The 14,833-nt window shown below is 33.9% G+C and overlaps 1 protein-coding gene across 7 annotated transcripts in view; it reads left to right on the top strand.

Annotated features, from left to right (window-relative positions):
• CLASP2 (cytoplasmic linker associated protein 2) overlaps window positions 1-14,833 on the top strand; it is a 216,714-nt gene that overhangs the window by 88,172 nt on the left and 113,709 nt on the right. For all 7 annotated transcript variants that reach the window (XM_023513932.1, XM_023513941.1, XM_023513940.1 and 4 more), the window contains 3 exons: window positions 701-846; window positions 3,832-3,967; window positions 12,102-12,172. In XM_023513932.1, coding sequence (XP_023369700.1) covers window positions 701-846; window positions 3,832-3,967; window positions 12,102-12,172 — 353 coding nt within the window. The remainder of the gene's footprint in view (window positions 1-700; window positions 847-3,831; window positions 3,968-12,101; window positions 12,173-14,833) is intronic.

Below are 14,833 nucleotides of genomic sequence, written 5' to 3'. Positions count from 1 at the left end.
AAAAAAAAAAAAAACAAAAAAAAAGATATTTTAAAATTTATAAAACCTCTGAATTAAATGTGAAATTATACATGATAATGGTTATGATAAGTAAACTTTTAGCTTCTGAATATGTATGTGTGAGGACAGATATGCACAAGAGCCATTTGCTTCACAGAGTGTCATAATGTTGACTTATGAACATGATGATAGCTTGATGGTTGATCATTTTAATTTTGTACTTTTGCTTATAGAGGAATAGAGCTCCCAAATTCAGCCCTTTAAAACATAGATTCTTTTAGTAAATAATGGTAATGCTTGTATGACATTGTGAATGTATTTAATCCATTGAATTGTATACTTTTAAATGGTTAAAATGGTAAATTTTATGTTAATATATATTTTACCACAAACAAAAAAGAAAGACTCCTTTAAAATTTTTAAATATACTTTTTTATTTATAGATTACATTGCATGTATATGTTATGTATATAACTAAATTTATAATGTTCTTTCTCGGAAAGCCTTTCATTTGTTTGCATGTTTATTTTTAAGATACATTTAATTCTACTAAATGTCTTGAGTACAGTATTGTAATATAAATAAGAATGAAACATTAAGTTTCATTTTAAAAAAATTTTTGTTTGAGTAATTAGGTAGCTTTTTTTGTTTGCACTGGCTGCCACCTTTCTGTCAATAATGAAAATATTCTTTATTTCAGCTGAAGAAAATTCGATCACTGCTTGTTGCTGGAGCTGCACAGTATGATTGCTTTTTCCAGCATTTACGCTTGTTGGATGGAGCACTTAAACTTTCAGCTAAGGATCTTAGATCCCAGGTGGTTAGAGAAGCTTGCATTACTGTTGCGTAAGTATGTTCATTTTGTGATAAGTATTTTTTTTAATGGTTTTAGCTATCATTGATTCAGTGCTTGTTAAGTAAAGCAGTAGCAAAATAACTTCCAAATATATGTGATCCAAAAATCATTTTTACTGTATGTAAGGATTTGATTTGTATGATTTTTTAAAAAGTTTTTCTTAACAGTTCTGTGTAATTTGAAATGTGTTTATAAGTCTAAAGCGTACTGGTTGACTTTTGATCGTTAACCCCACAAGTATAAGGAGAAAATAAATAGATCTGGAAACTGACTATATGCACTTTTCTTTTTACTAATTTGGATACTAAGTACTCTATTTCTGATATGTTAGCATTTATCCTGGAATTGCAACATTCATCATCAACTTATCAAATTCTAAACTTGTTCTATGTGCTTATAGTCTTCTACAGTACAAGTAGTGGTAAATTCTATTTACCTAAATACTGTTATTACATATGTGCATGTATAAACATTTCTTTGAAGTTAGAGAACACAAAGGTACATAGTATTAATATTTCTAATCAGGATTATTAGATATTCTAGTCAGAACATAAAAAAGGTAATAAAAATTGTGGATTGCAAGAAAATGAATAGAACTGCCTTTATGAACAAATGATTTTATCTATGCAGAAAACTACACAAGAATGTACAGATAAATTATTATAAAGGACTTTAGCAGAGTTGCTAGATACAGGGCAATATGCCAATATGCCCAAATGATCAAACACCTCTAACTAGCATAAACAACCAAACCAAAATAAGAATCTGTAAAATGTAATCTTGAAAAATAACAGGACTAGCCCTCTTGCAAAAGACTGGGCAAAATATGTAAAACAACTATTGCCGTATATACAGCAGCCAGCATGGGAGTAGGAGTCTTGAAAGACACAAATGAGTTGAACAATATGAGTTTTGACCTGGAGAAACTTTCTGAACCTTGAGGGAGGTAGGAAGAACCTAAGCAGAGCAAGACACTTTGACTGCATTGGGGAAACAGAGATTGGAGTTTCAAAAGGCTGAGGTAGCCAAAATTTGCAGTGTAGGATACTGGAGAGAAGAGAAATGCACAGGAAAAGAATTATAGAAATCAGTGCATAGGATCCCAGGGCTCTACCTGAATACTAATCAGTACAACAAAACGTGCGACTCCCCAAGAAGAGAAAAGAATTACTGCCTGGGAGTTATAAGATAGACAATTCCCAGAGTTTATATAATGATAGGAGAGGTTCAGGATCTGACCAGCCAGAATGAGAACATCCAGGGTATTCAAGAGAGAGACCCCAGAGAGGCCATTGTATAGGAATAGTACTAAACCAGCTTTAATGTAAGGGTACTCTAGACACCCCCTCTCCCAATAAGCTTATAAAGATCGATATAATTTCCAAGTACATTACCTGCCTACCAGAGCAAAGCTCACATTTAACTATTTTTGGTGTTTTTTTTTTTAATTCCAAAATTCATGCTCTTAAAGAAGATAACATCTAGACAGCTACCTCCTTGATTTGCATTTAGGTTCCTTTTTGCCTTTGAGTTCAGACGTTGGAAAACTGATTATAACTGAACACTGGTAAATAGGTCTGAATCTGAGTACTTCTTTGAATCAAAACCCTAAATTTTTGGAGCTAACTCTATCCCAACCATGTATTTTAAATAAGATATAAATATATAGAAATTAATCAATACTGCAAGCATTGTCAGAACTGTGGATCCAGCATTCTTCCTGTTTTAACTGAAGTCACATAATTAAAGGCTGATTTAGTTGTTTAACTACAAATTTGGAAAAAGAAGACAAGTGTTTTTAAGATCACCCAACTCGGGCGGTGCCTGTGGCTCAATGAGTAGGGCCCTGACCCCATATACTGAGGGTGGCGGATTTGAACCTAGCCCCAGCCAAAACTGCAACAAAAAAAAATAGCCGGGTGTTGTGGCAGGCGCCTGTAGTCCCAGCTCCTTGGGAGGCTGAGGCAAGAGAATCACCGAAGTGTAAGAGTTGGAAGTTGCTGTGAGCTGTGACACCATAGCACTCTACTGAGGACAATAAAATGTGACACTGTCTCTAAAAAAAAGGGGGGGGAATCATCCAACTCACTAGCATCTGGTAGAGCTATATTTTAAAATATGGATACTGAAATCCTGCCTCAAAGAAGTCAGGGAGTATCTGTAATCCAAAAGGCAATCATTCTAATAGAAGTAGAGAAAGTGTTGAGGAATATTGATTTGGGTAGGATTTTGAACTTGGTTATAAAATGTGTTGCACTTAAGATTGATAATGGGGCATCACAATGGAAATATCTCATGATTAAAGGCCAAAATAGAGCAATTAGACTTGATTATTTTACCTGATATTTACTCAGAGTTAATAGTTAAATTCTGAGATTAGATGGCTTCTCCAAGTGCCATTGTAAAGATAGGAGTAAAATGCCATGTTTCAATTTGAAGGGAAAACAGATGGGAAAAAGAAAGGAATACACAAACACACACACACATAGAGAGAGAGAGAGTATTTGGGCTTCCTTTTTTCTCTGTTTTTGTTTTTCTTTTTTTTTTGTTTTTGCCACTGGAACTTATTAAAATAAAAATATTTAAGTTATTTCAGTAAAGATATTTTAAGGGTGGGGGCAGTGGCTCACACTGTGTAATCCCAGCACTTTAGGAGGCTGAGGCAAGAAGATTCTTAAGGCCAAGAGTTCTAGACCAGCCTGGCAACATAGCAATACCATATCACTACAAAAAATAAAAAAACCCAGCCAAGTTCTAGCTACTCAGGAAGCTGAGGCAGGACGTTTGCTTTGCTTGAGCGCAGGAGTTTGAGGTTACAGTGAGCAATGATAGTGCCACTGCTGTCTAGCCTGGTGACAAAGTGAGACTGTTACTAAAAATATCTGAAAGAGAGGGGAGTTTTTTTTTTAATATTATGTGGTCCTATCTATATTTAATCTTAAATTATTAAAAATACTTTTTGTCTTCCTTTGTAGTCATCTCTCAACAGTTTTGGGAAACAAGTTTGATCATGGCGCTGAGGCCATTGTACCTACACTTTTTAATCTTGTCCCCAATAGTGCAAAAGTCATGGCAACTTCTGGATGTGCAGCAATCAGATTCATCATTCGGGTAGGTTTTTCTCTCTTTCTCCTTTTCTGCCACTGCCACCTTCTCTTCTTCTTCCTCCCCCCTTACTCCTCCTCTTCCCCCCTTTCTCTTTCTCTTTTCCTCTCTCTCTCTTTACTTAAATAAATCGTTGGTATCTTTTAACCCCAAAGGAAAATCACTTTTTAAGTTTTTCTGTAGTAAAAGCAATACATAGTTATAATAGTCGGTACAGAACATGAAAAATAGTACAGAGGATTGCGAAGTAAACATGCTTATGTATGGAATATAATGCATATACACATGTATATATGAGTACATATAATATGTACTGGTACCTATGTGTGTAATCATAAATGTTACAGACAATAATAAAAAATGACAGAAAATTCTTAATACAATCTTAGGCTGCATAACAACATTTTGACAGTGGTCCTATAAGATTTTAAAAGTGTATTTTTACAGTGCCTTTCCTATGTTTTGATATGTTTAGGTACACAAATACTTACCATTGTATTAACATTGCTTACAGTACATGCTGTACAGGTTTGTAAGCTAGCAACAGTAGGCTATACCATACAGCATAGGTGTGTAGTAGCCTAAACCATCTAGGTTTATATAAGAGCACTCTGTGATGGTTGCACAATGATGAAATTGCCTAACAATGCATTTCTCAGAATGTATCCCTGTCATACATAGGACTGAATTTCTCGTCATCCTTATCTTGAGGGTGCTCAAAAGAATAGAACATTTGTTTGTTTGTGACAGAGTCTCACTTTGTCACCCTGGGTAGAGTGCCATGGCATTATTCTATTTTCATAGCAACCTCAAACTCCCAGGCTCAAGCTATCTGTTTGCGTCAGCTTCCTAAGTAGCTGGGAATACAGGCACCCACCACAACACCTGGCTAGTTTTTCTGTTTTCAGTAGAGACACGGTCAGGCTGGTCTCAAACTCCTGAGCTCACGCAGTCCACCTGCCTCACCCTCCCAGAGTGCTAAGATTATAGACATGAGCCCCTATATCCAGTCAAAAAAACAGAGTTTAAAAAATTTCTCCCCTTGAATTCTACTCGTTTGTAACTGATCATTCTAGTGTGTACTTTTCCAAACTTCTATTCCATACCTATACAAGCATATTTACTGCACAAATAGTAAATTTAAATATGTGTAATATGTTGTTTAACTTATTTTTAAAGCTTATACTTGAGCAGCTTCCCTTGTCCATACATGTAATTCTTTTCAGTGTCTAAATCAATCTTCTTTTAAAAAATACAGCGTCAGATTGTCTTCGCTATTCTTGTAGTTTATAGAGTTCTTTTTCTCCTTCCTTTTACCAAAAGTGTCTGTTATCAATATCTTTAAGGTCTTACATTTTAATAGGTGTCATATTTCATATTCTACTTGGCATTCCTCAATTATTAGCTATATTAACTGGGGTTTTTCTTTTATAACTCTTCCATGGATTATCAGTATATACTCCACATTTTACCTTATTTCTAGGACTTTTTTATATATCATATTATATATGTTGTGGTATTTTGTATAATCTATCGTTTCTTCAAATATTATGTAAGGTGTGTTTTGTTATATATCAAATTTTTTAATTTTTATGTATTGAGACATTGTTCCTTTTTTGTGTTTTTATTAGTTGAAACAACTTTCCCCATTTCACAATTACAAAAATATTTAGTCATTTATTTATTTATTTATTTTTATTTGTAATTGAGACAGACTCTTACTGTGTCACCCTCAGTAGTGCCATGACATCACAGCTCACAACAACCTCAAACTCCTGGGCTTAAGTGATTGTCTTTCCTCAGCCTCCCAAGTAGCTGGGACTACAGGCACCTGCCACAATGCCAGGCTATTTTTTGGTGCAGTTGTCATTGTTATTTAGCTGGGCCTGGCCGGGTTTGAACCCTCCCCCTTCCCACCAGCTGTGACTGGTGCTGTAACCACTGTTCTACGGGTGGCAAGCCTATTCATTTATTTTTTTTTTGTTAGGGATTCATTGAGGGTATAGGAAACCAGGTTACACTGATTGCATTTGTTAGGTAAAGTCCCTCTTATATTTGTGTCTTGCCCCCAAAAGGTGTGTTACACACCGAGACCCCTACCACCCTCCCTCCTTCCCACTCTCTGCTCTTCCTTTCCCCCACCTCCTCCCTCCTTGTCTCTCTGCTCTCCCCTCCCGCTTGTACAAGGTCATTAATTGTCCTCATATCAAAATTGATATAATTGATAGTCATGATTCTCCATTCTTGTAATGCTAAGAATAATGTGTTTCACTTCCATCCAGGTTAATACAAAGGATGTAAAGTCTCCGTCTTTTTTAATGCCTGAATAGTACTCCATGGTATATATATACCACGGCTTGTTAATCCATTCCTGGGTTGGTGGGCATTTAGGCTGTTTCCACATTTTGGCAACTGTAAATTGAGCTGAGATATACAGTCTAATGCAAGTGTCCTTGTGGTAAAAGGATTTTTTTCCTTCTGAGTAAGATGCCCAGTAATGGGATTATAGGATCATATGGGAGATCTAGCTTGAGTTCTTTGAGGGTTCTTTGTACTTCCTTCCAAAAAGGTTGTATTAGTTTGCAGTCCCACCAGCAGTGTAAAAGTGTTCCTTTCTCTCCAGATGCTGGAATGGATTTTGTGATGTGGGACGTTCTTGCTGGGGTTAGGTATAGCTCAGGGTGGTTTTGATTTGCATTTCTCTAATAGGGATGGTGAGTATTTTGTCATATGTTTGCTAGCCATTCATCTTCATTAGAAAAGGTTCTGTTCATCTCTCTAAGCTGTGTTTTGTTATGTATCAAATTTTTAAATTTTTATGTATTGAGACATTGTTCCTTTTTTGTTAGTTGAAACACCTTCCCCATTTCACAGTTACAAAATATTTAATCATTTAGAATTTCCATAATGTTTTCCTTAGATTTAGATCTAACTAGATTGTATTTTTGTATGAGATATACTGATATAAGTACATACAAATTAGTATATCTAACTTGATTTTTTCCCTAAAAATAAAAACCACTGGACCTAATAGCATGTGGTAAACCATAGTAACGTATTTTCTTGAAATGTTATCATTTTCACATGATAAATTTTGATAAATACAGTGTAGAACCTCTCAGTGAAGTTGACCTTTCAAGGAACTGTAACAAATTGGTGAACATATGGCAGTTGTCAACGTAAGAAACTAGGCCTACCATACTGATATATGTCTATGAAAGTTAGTTCCACTTAAGGAGGGGGTCAGCTGTGGAGGTTCTGCTGTATGCAGGTCTGTGTCTTAAGTGCTTTTTCAATTTCTTCAGTAAGTTTGTTCTTTCCTGTTAGAAAAATGAAATTTCTAATACTGCTTTATCAGGAGGTGTTCTTTTCCATCAATAAAATAAAAACTCCTTATTAAAGGTCTGTGAAGATAATCCCTTTTTTCCTGTTTTAAGATTTCTTTAAGGTTCACTATAATTCGGAACCTTCTTAACAGTATTGGAAAGTAGTGGGAGTTATTGAGATCTTTGTTTTATCTCTGAGTTTAATACGATTGTATTTAACTTTAATTAAATATGATCATTGGTATGGTTTTCTGTGGATATAGTATATCAGATTATGGAAATTTCCTTCTATTAATATTTTCCTAAATTTTGATCAGGATTAGGTGTTGAATTTTATCACATATCCTTCAGTGTCTTTAGAAATGATTATCTCTGGTTTTTCATTTATCCATTGTACGTTCATGAACTAAATTCTGCTTGGCCATTGTACATTGTTATACCACTAGATTCAGTGGGCTGATATTTTACTTAAGATGTTTGACATTCATTTTAATAATGAGTCTTTTGTGGATTTTTAAATTTTTTTTGTTTTACATATTTTGTTAATATATTATTCTGTTATTAGAGTTTAATAACCTTTGAAATTGTTTAATAATTTTAATATTTTAGACTCTGGGCATTTTGAAGTATTGATTATTTACATTTTCTTAGAATATCAAGTTTATATAGATTTTAAGAACCTTTGGCATAAAGTTGTATGTGTATTCTCTTAATTTAGAAAAAGTTTCTACCAAGGTGGTTGGTTATATAACCATTTTTTCTTATAACAATGTTATGTGTATTTATATATATATACTTGGCACAGGTAATATTATGAGTCCATTATACATTTTAATTTTTAGTTTTTAGTATTGGTTCTAGGGTGGTTATTTGATTTTTTTCTGATAAGAAGTTTTTATATTTAAGTTTCTTGACTTTTACTCTTTGACTTGTTTTTGGCTCATTTCTTTTTCTATTTTTTTTTCTTTTTCTAGATTTTTGTAGTAATATCCTTAGATAATTTGTTGTAGCTTTTTCTTATTTATTATTAAGTGTAGCTTTCTTCTGAGTTTGGCATTGTTACCATCTCAGTGGTTTAAATTTACCACATTCTCTTTAATTTATATTGCTTAATCATTTGTAATTTTAATTTTAACTCCCTCTTTGAATTATGTAACATTGTGTTTTTCAGATGGTTCTTTTGTTTTTATTTTTATTGTCATTATTTTCTAATTTTATGACATTCTGATCAGAGAATTTGGTTATACAATTTGTTCTTTGAAAATTTCTTAGAATTTTGTGTCCCAGTGCATCATCAGTTTCTATAGGTAGCTATAGCATTTGCAAAATATGGATTCTTTGACAGAGTATAGAATACTTTGTTCATTACTAAATCTACCTTAAGTTTTTTATTATTCAAATCTTTATGATGTCTTTTTTTAATCTACTTTATGTGGCAAATTTTAGTTTTGATTCTAGTTTTGTCAATTTCATTTTCCTAATAGTTCTTACTTTATATACTTTATGTATGATCAAAGTTTTTGACTATTATTATCTTGGATCGCATTTTTCCCCCCTAATTTTCTGTTTTCTGTTCTCTGTGCTTCTTACCTATTTCTTTTTTATTTTCCCCCTTTTTGTAATTTTGAAGATCCTCATTTGACAGTGTCAAGAATAAAGTCTTTGTTTTACTTTTCTCTACCTTTTAAAAAGTGTTCAATTTATTTCATTTATGTTATTTTTTCCCTTAGCAACTGGAATTAACTATAATTTTTTAACTGCTTTTATTTCTGACCAGTGTTTATTGATATAGTTTCACATTCCTTTTTTTTTTTTGTGGCTGGGGCTGGGTTTGAACCTGCCACCTCCAGCATATAGGGCCAGCACCCTACCCCTTTGAGCCACAGGTGCTGCCCACAATTGCCATTTTTTAATTGTTTCTGGGTCATTTTCGTTTGGCTTTCTCAATTTTTGTATATATTTTATCTTTATGTATTTTGAAACACATTTTCTTTGCTCTTAAATGGGGACTGAAAATTTGATTGTTGAATTTTAGGTTCACTTTTCTTTCTCTAAGAATTGTTTTCTTAACTCTTTATTGCTGTCCCTAAGGAAAAAGGAGATACCATTTGATTTTTTTTCTTTTTAATAGCAAAACAACAACAAAATAGCCTTGAGGAAGCCTTAAAAGATAGTCCCTTTGTGTGAAGAGTTTCCCCACAGCAGGTCTAGGTTTAGATTGTCTTTCATTAGTACTATTCTTACATAGTAGACAAGGATTATTGACTAAGATGAATCCTTAAATTTATATTAATGTTTATGAATCATGTATTCATTTTTGCTCAGGTTTTTTTCCTTCTGTTACTCTTGTTTTACAGATTCCAAAATCCTCAATGTTGTGTATCATATTTTGGATACTTTTGTTTCTCTTTATCTTACAGCTGTGTGTGTTCTTAGTAAAAATTCCTTTAAATTTCTTTTATTTGGTTCATTTTGCCTTTCTGAGGTTTTTATACTTCATAATTTATTTTCAAATTGCTCATTTTCCATGAATTTTTTTCCTGTTATTACTATATTATCCTACTGATTAGTTTTTTGTTTTTGTATGTCATCTTAAGTTTTTCTGTTTTGTTCTTTCCCTGGGCCCTACTTCCTTAGCTTGCTCTACTTGATTCCTAATTCTCTCTTTAGTTTTAAAGAAGCTTTTTTTCAGTTGTCAGCTTGTATTAATAAGTCTAAATTGCTCTGACTTGGTGTTTGGTTTAATGCTTTGTCTATAATTATAAAGGCCACTTTTATTTTTCTTAAAGTACAGTGCTCCCTGAATGTGGTATAGCAATAGTTAGGTTAGTCTTTCTCCCCATCCCTACCACTATTGTGAATATAGTTAATTTAGCAGTGAGATTATTGGGAGATTATAAGAGAGAGAGGAGGGAGAAGGTTCGTAGGTAAGGAGACCTTCTTACAGTGTTTTGTGGCTAGGGGGTCTCCATAGGCATTATCTTCATAGTAATATCTGGGGAGTGGGTTCTTCTGGATATTGTAGGGAGCAGGTCCATAGAGTTCCTCCATCCTATTTATAATAGTTGAATAAAAAGCAGGTCAGCATACACTCTTGCATTATGTTCATCTTGAACAGCTTCAGGTCCCTGGGTAGTTTCTCTCTCCAGTGCTGAAAAATAATTTTTTTCTTTTATTTTGATTGAGTTCATTTTGGCAAACCCAATGTGCCATGCACATTTTCCTTCAATGAAAGAGCTTTCAGCTGCCAACTTCTTCAAGAATTACTTCAGTTGCAAGAGCTGCCTTTTCCAAGGTCTTGCCCCTTCCTGGTATGGCCCATATCCAATAACTGAGTGTTGTGTAAAGTATAAAGATTGGTCATCTTGGACTAGATTTAGACTATTCTGAAAGGATTACTTTAGTTTCAGAGCTCTCTAATATCCTTGGGCTGTATTTTAGTTAGGTTTCTTCTTCTCACTCCTGCATCCTTCTCACTTCCCAGGGCACTTGTAAAAAATTAATACATAATGTGCATATTTTGAGGATACATGTAATATTTTAATATATTGATATAATGTATAAAGATGAAATTAGAGTAATTGGTATATTCTTTACCTTAATATTTATCTTTTCTTTATGCTCGGAATATTCAGATTATTTTCTTCTAGTTACTTTGAAATATAGAATAGATTATTGTTAACTGTAGTTATCCTACTGATCTGTTGAACACTAGGTCTTATTTCTTCTATCTTACTATATTTTTCACCCATTAATCAACCTCTTTTCATCATGCTCCCCTTCTAGCCTCTTGTAAACATCAGTCAACCATCTATTTTCATGTGATCCACTTCTTTAGATTTCACACAAGAGTGAGAGCTTGCAATATTTTACTTTGAAGTACATTTCTTAAATATTCTGTATGCTAAACACCATCTCAGAAACTGCTTTCTAGGTAACCCAGCCTGTACCACATGCCATTGGCTAAGGAGAAAAATAGATTTAAGGCATTAAATACAGAGGGTGCCAAAAAATTTAAGAGATGTACTATTCATGTTTGTCACATGATGATGCTAGCATTCCTTTGATTAATACCATCTTCTGAGCGAATATCACACTACACGTTGCTATGGTAATTCAATTCAACTTCAAAAAAGTAATACATAGATGACATCTCTTAAAATTGTGTGCATTTTTTGGCACCCCAGCATGTATGCTTCAGTTACTATTTTATTCTTATGACCATTATATAAACTTTTTAGTGTTTCCTTCACTAAAGAAGAGTGTAAGGGTTTTACTAATAGAAATCAGAAGATTATATCTATCGAATTTCTACATAAATTGTAGAAAGGTAGGGTTCAGCTAGAAGGAAAGTTATATTAAAACCACCATTTCAAGTAGTTAGGGATACTGCATTCCCAATAGTTAGGGATATAGTCATTGTGATTATCTGCTTTGATTACATTGTAATTATTATTTTCTACCCACAGTAGCCATGGTACTTTAGAAAATGTCACCAATATATGTCCAGTCCCTCTTAATGCTCCTTCCCCCCAAACGCTGTATTGTCCTAACAGTTTTTCACAGTTATACACTTAACTTGACTTGGTTATGTAGTGTTATATCCACAGCTGTCTTCTTGAAATGTGTCATCATTACTGTTACTTTTATTTGGGAAAGCTTTTCAAGACTGGTCTTAATTTCTTTCAAAATCTGGTTTATGGACTTTTTGTCCTTTTATAATGTAACTAAATACTTGAACATAAGGCAAATACAAGAAAGAACTACATGTAGTACACAGTGTTTTTCAACCATTTCTAAAACATCTTTTTCAGCATACTCATGTACCCAGACTTATACCTTTAATAACAAGCAATTGTACATCAAAATCAGTTCCTGTGAGGAGGTAAGTTTTTGAAAAATATTTTTTAGTATAGCTCTGATATTTCATTATGTTTAATTCTTAGTCTGGTGCCAAAATTGATTATCATTACTTTCTTGCCTTCCAAAAAGCTATAATAACATTTTTTATTGTATCTCATGTAAGGGAGAATAGATGAAGCAATTATTATAACCACCTAAATTTCTCAGTTTTGTCACATTAAGCTTTGGTTTATTTGGGCTGCTGGTTGCCTCAGTTTTCAGAGAGCATGGAATCTACATTCATGCCTGGGCTAAGGTCCTACAACTGCCACTGACTGTATCCTCCCTCAAGTAATTGTTCAACTGCTCTGAACCTTAGTGCCTACATACAGAGGGTACCAAAAATATGTATACACATTTTAAGAAAGTAAAAAACTGTATTAAAATTATTATGCTCAATATATACCAATAATGTAATACAGTTGCCTGTATATATTAGTAGGATTAACAGGGTCAACCCATAGAACTCAAGGATTAAATGAAGTACTTTTAGTAGAACTTAACCTAGTGTCTGGAAGCAGAGTAAATAGCTATATGTGGTCTGTCATTCTCTATCTATGTCTCTCTGTCTCTCTTTCTCTCTCTCTCTCTTGTTTCTATAATTTTTAACATTACCACTGTCAGCTACATAATGGCTCTCTAAAACAAAATGATATTCTGCAGGAATTGGCATTGCAATGGGAGGACACATAAAATAATGAACTGTATATATATTCAGGGAAGTAAAGGAAGACAAAGATTTTTAGAGGAAAAATGAGAAAGATTACATAATTATTAAATTGAGCTACAAGAATCACTAACAAAGGTGATGTCAGTTTGAGATTTGACAGGCAGTTGCTGGTTAAAATGTCCTTGTGGAAGTATTTTGTGTATAAGGTTATGATGGCTCTTGTAGTGGTTGTGGCTTTTGCTCAGTCTTTTTGATAGCTCTTATTACCAGTCATTTATGCATAAGAACACTCCCTTCACGACCTTCTCCGTTTTACTTGTCAGAGTTGTTTTTGTGTTTTTTTGTTTTACTTTGTTATTTTTTTTTAACACTAGTGACTTTATTTTTATTCTAGCAACTTTTGTACCACTATCTCCATTAATAATAAACACAAGAATAACACAATTTGTACATTTTATGTATAATAAAATTATAAAGAAGTCTTTATTTTTTTATTTGATAACTATGTATCTAAATATTTTGAATGTCAAGAAGAAGCTAATATTTTCTAAAGGGGTTCAGAGTTTTAAAAACTGTTATGCAATTACCTCTACTCTTATGTCAGGGGTCAGCAAATAACAGCTTTTAGATAATGTCTGGTCACCTGTCTGGTTTTGTATAGCTCATCAGCTAAGACTTTTTTATGTTTTTTAAGGGTGGTTAGAAAGGGAGGGAGAGAAGGAGACAAACTGTCTGTAGTCCATAAAGCCTAAAATATTTACTGTCCGGCCCTTTACAGAAAAGTTTTACCAAGCCCTGTTTACATTGAGGAAAATGATAATAGAAGAAATAGGAATATGTCACAGAAGAGGGAAGCAGAAAATGCATCATAGAATTGTTCTGAAAATGGGAAAGAGTTTCTGGGGAAAGTGAATGGGCCACAGCGTATGCAGATATGTAAAGTTATGCCGTATGCTGCAGAGACATCAAGCCCTTGAGGCCAGAACATCTGATAAATGGAAGGTGTCTGTGAGAGAAGAGGCTGGTTGAAGCCTGGGGAGTATATGGAGGTTGTAATTTGAAGGGCTTTGGATGCCGTGAGGAGGATTTTGACATTGTTTCATAGGTAGTAGGAGTCTTTGATAATTGTAGATTTTTGGTGAGGCAGTAAGATCTCAACCTAGTTTTTATTCTGGCTATGAAGTGATTAGAACCATGAGAAACACTGATTTAATTAACAAGGAGTTGTCATAATTCATGTAAGATAAATGCAGGGTTTAAACTAAAGCTATACTGATGATTGAAGGAGATTTTACTTGATAAACAAATTTAGAATATATTTCATATGTAGAAATGAGACTTGATACTGGTTATGGATGAAGGAAGTCATGCCAAGTGCTTCACGCTATGAACTGTGGAGTCACAATGACAGGACGTAAGTCCCAGCTCTATCACTTTAGGCAAGTTTATTTATATTTAACCTTCCCGTCTCTCATTTCCTAATCTGTATGATACAGGCCTAAGAGAGTACATTTGAGAGGGTAAGAATTAATTTATTCTTTTGTATGTAGTGTCAGAGTTGAAATTTACCACCTGCATGGAGATGCTGGTTTAAACTTTTACTTAATAGCTGAGGTGAAGAACTGGTGCTGGAGATATAGGACTAGATATGAGAATAATATCCGGTAGACACATCTAAGGGTACACATGATATTGCCCAAATAAAACTACTATAAAAAGAGAATGGGCTAAAATTGTTCCCAACCAGGTAAGCATCTGTTTAAGGGTAGTTGAAGAAAACATGTTAATGGACGGCGCATGTGGATCAAAGGAGTAGGGTCCCGGCCCGATATGCCGGAGGTGGTGGGTTCAAACCCAGCCCCGGCCAAAAACTGCAAAAAAAAAAATCCCAGAAAACATGTTAATAAAGGAAGAAAAATAGGACAGAGCTGTATTGTCAAATGCTAAGGAAGAAGAGGAGCTCGAGAACGAGAC

This window comes from Otolemur garnettii, unplaced genomic scaffold (genome assembly GCF_000181295.1).
Source record: "Otolemur garnettii isolate 467f Iridium unplaced genomic scaffold, OtoGar3 scaffold00002, whole genome shotgun sequence".
In the NCBI taxonomy this organism is placed as follows: Eukaryota; Metazoa; Chordata; class Mammalia; order Primates; family Galagidae; genus Otolemur; species Otolemur garnettii.
This window is presented reverse-complemented; position numbering and strand designations above follow the sequence as displayed.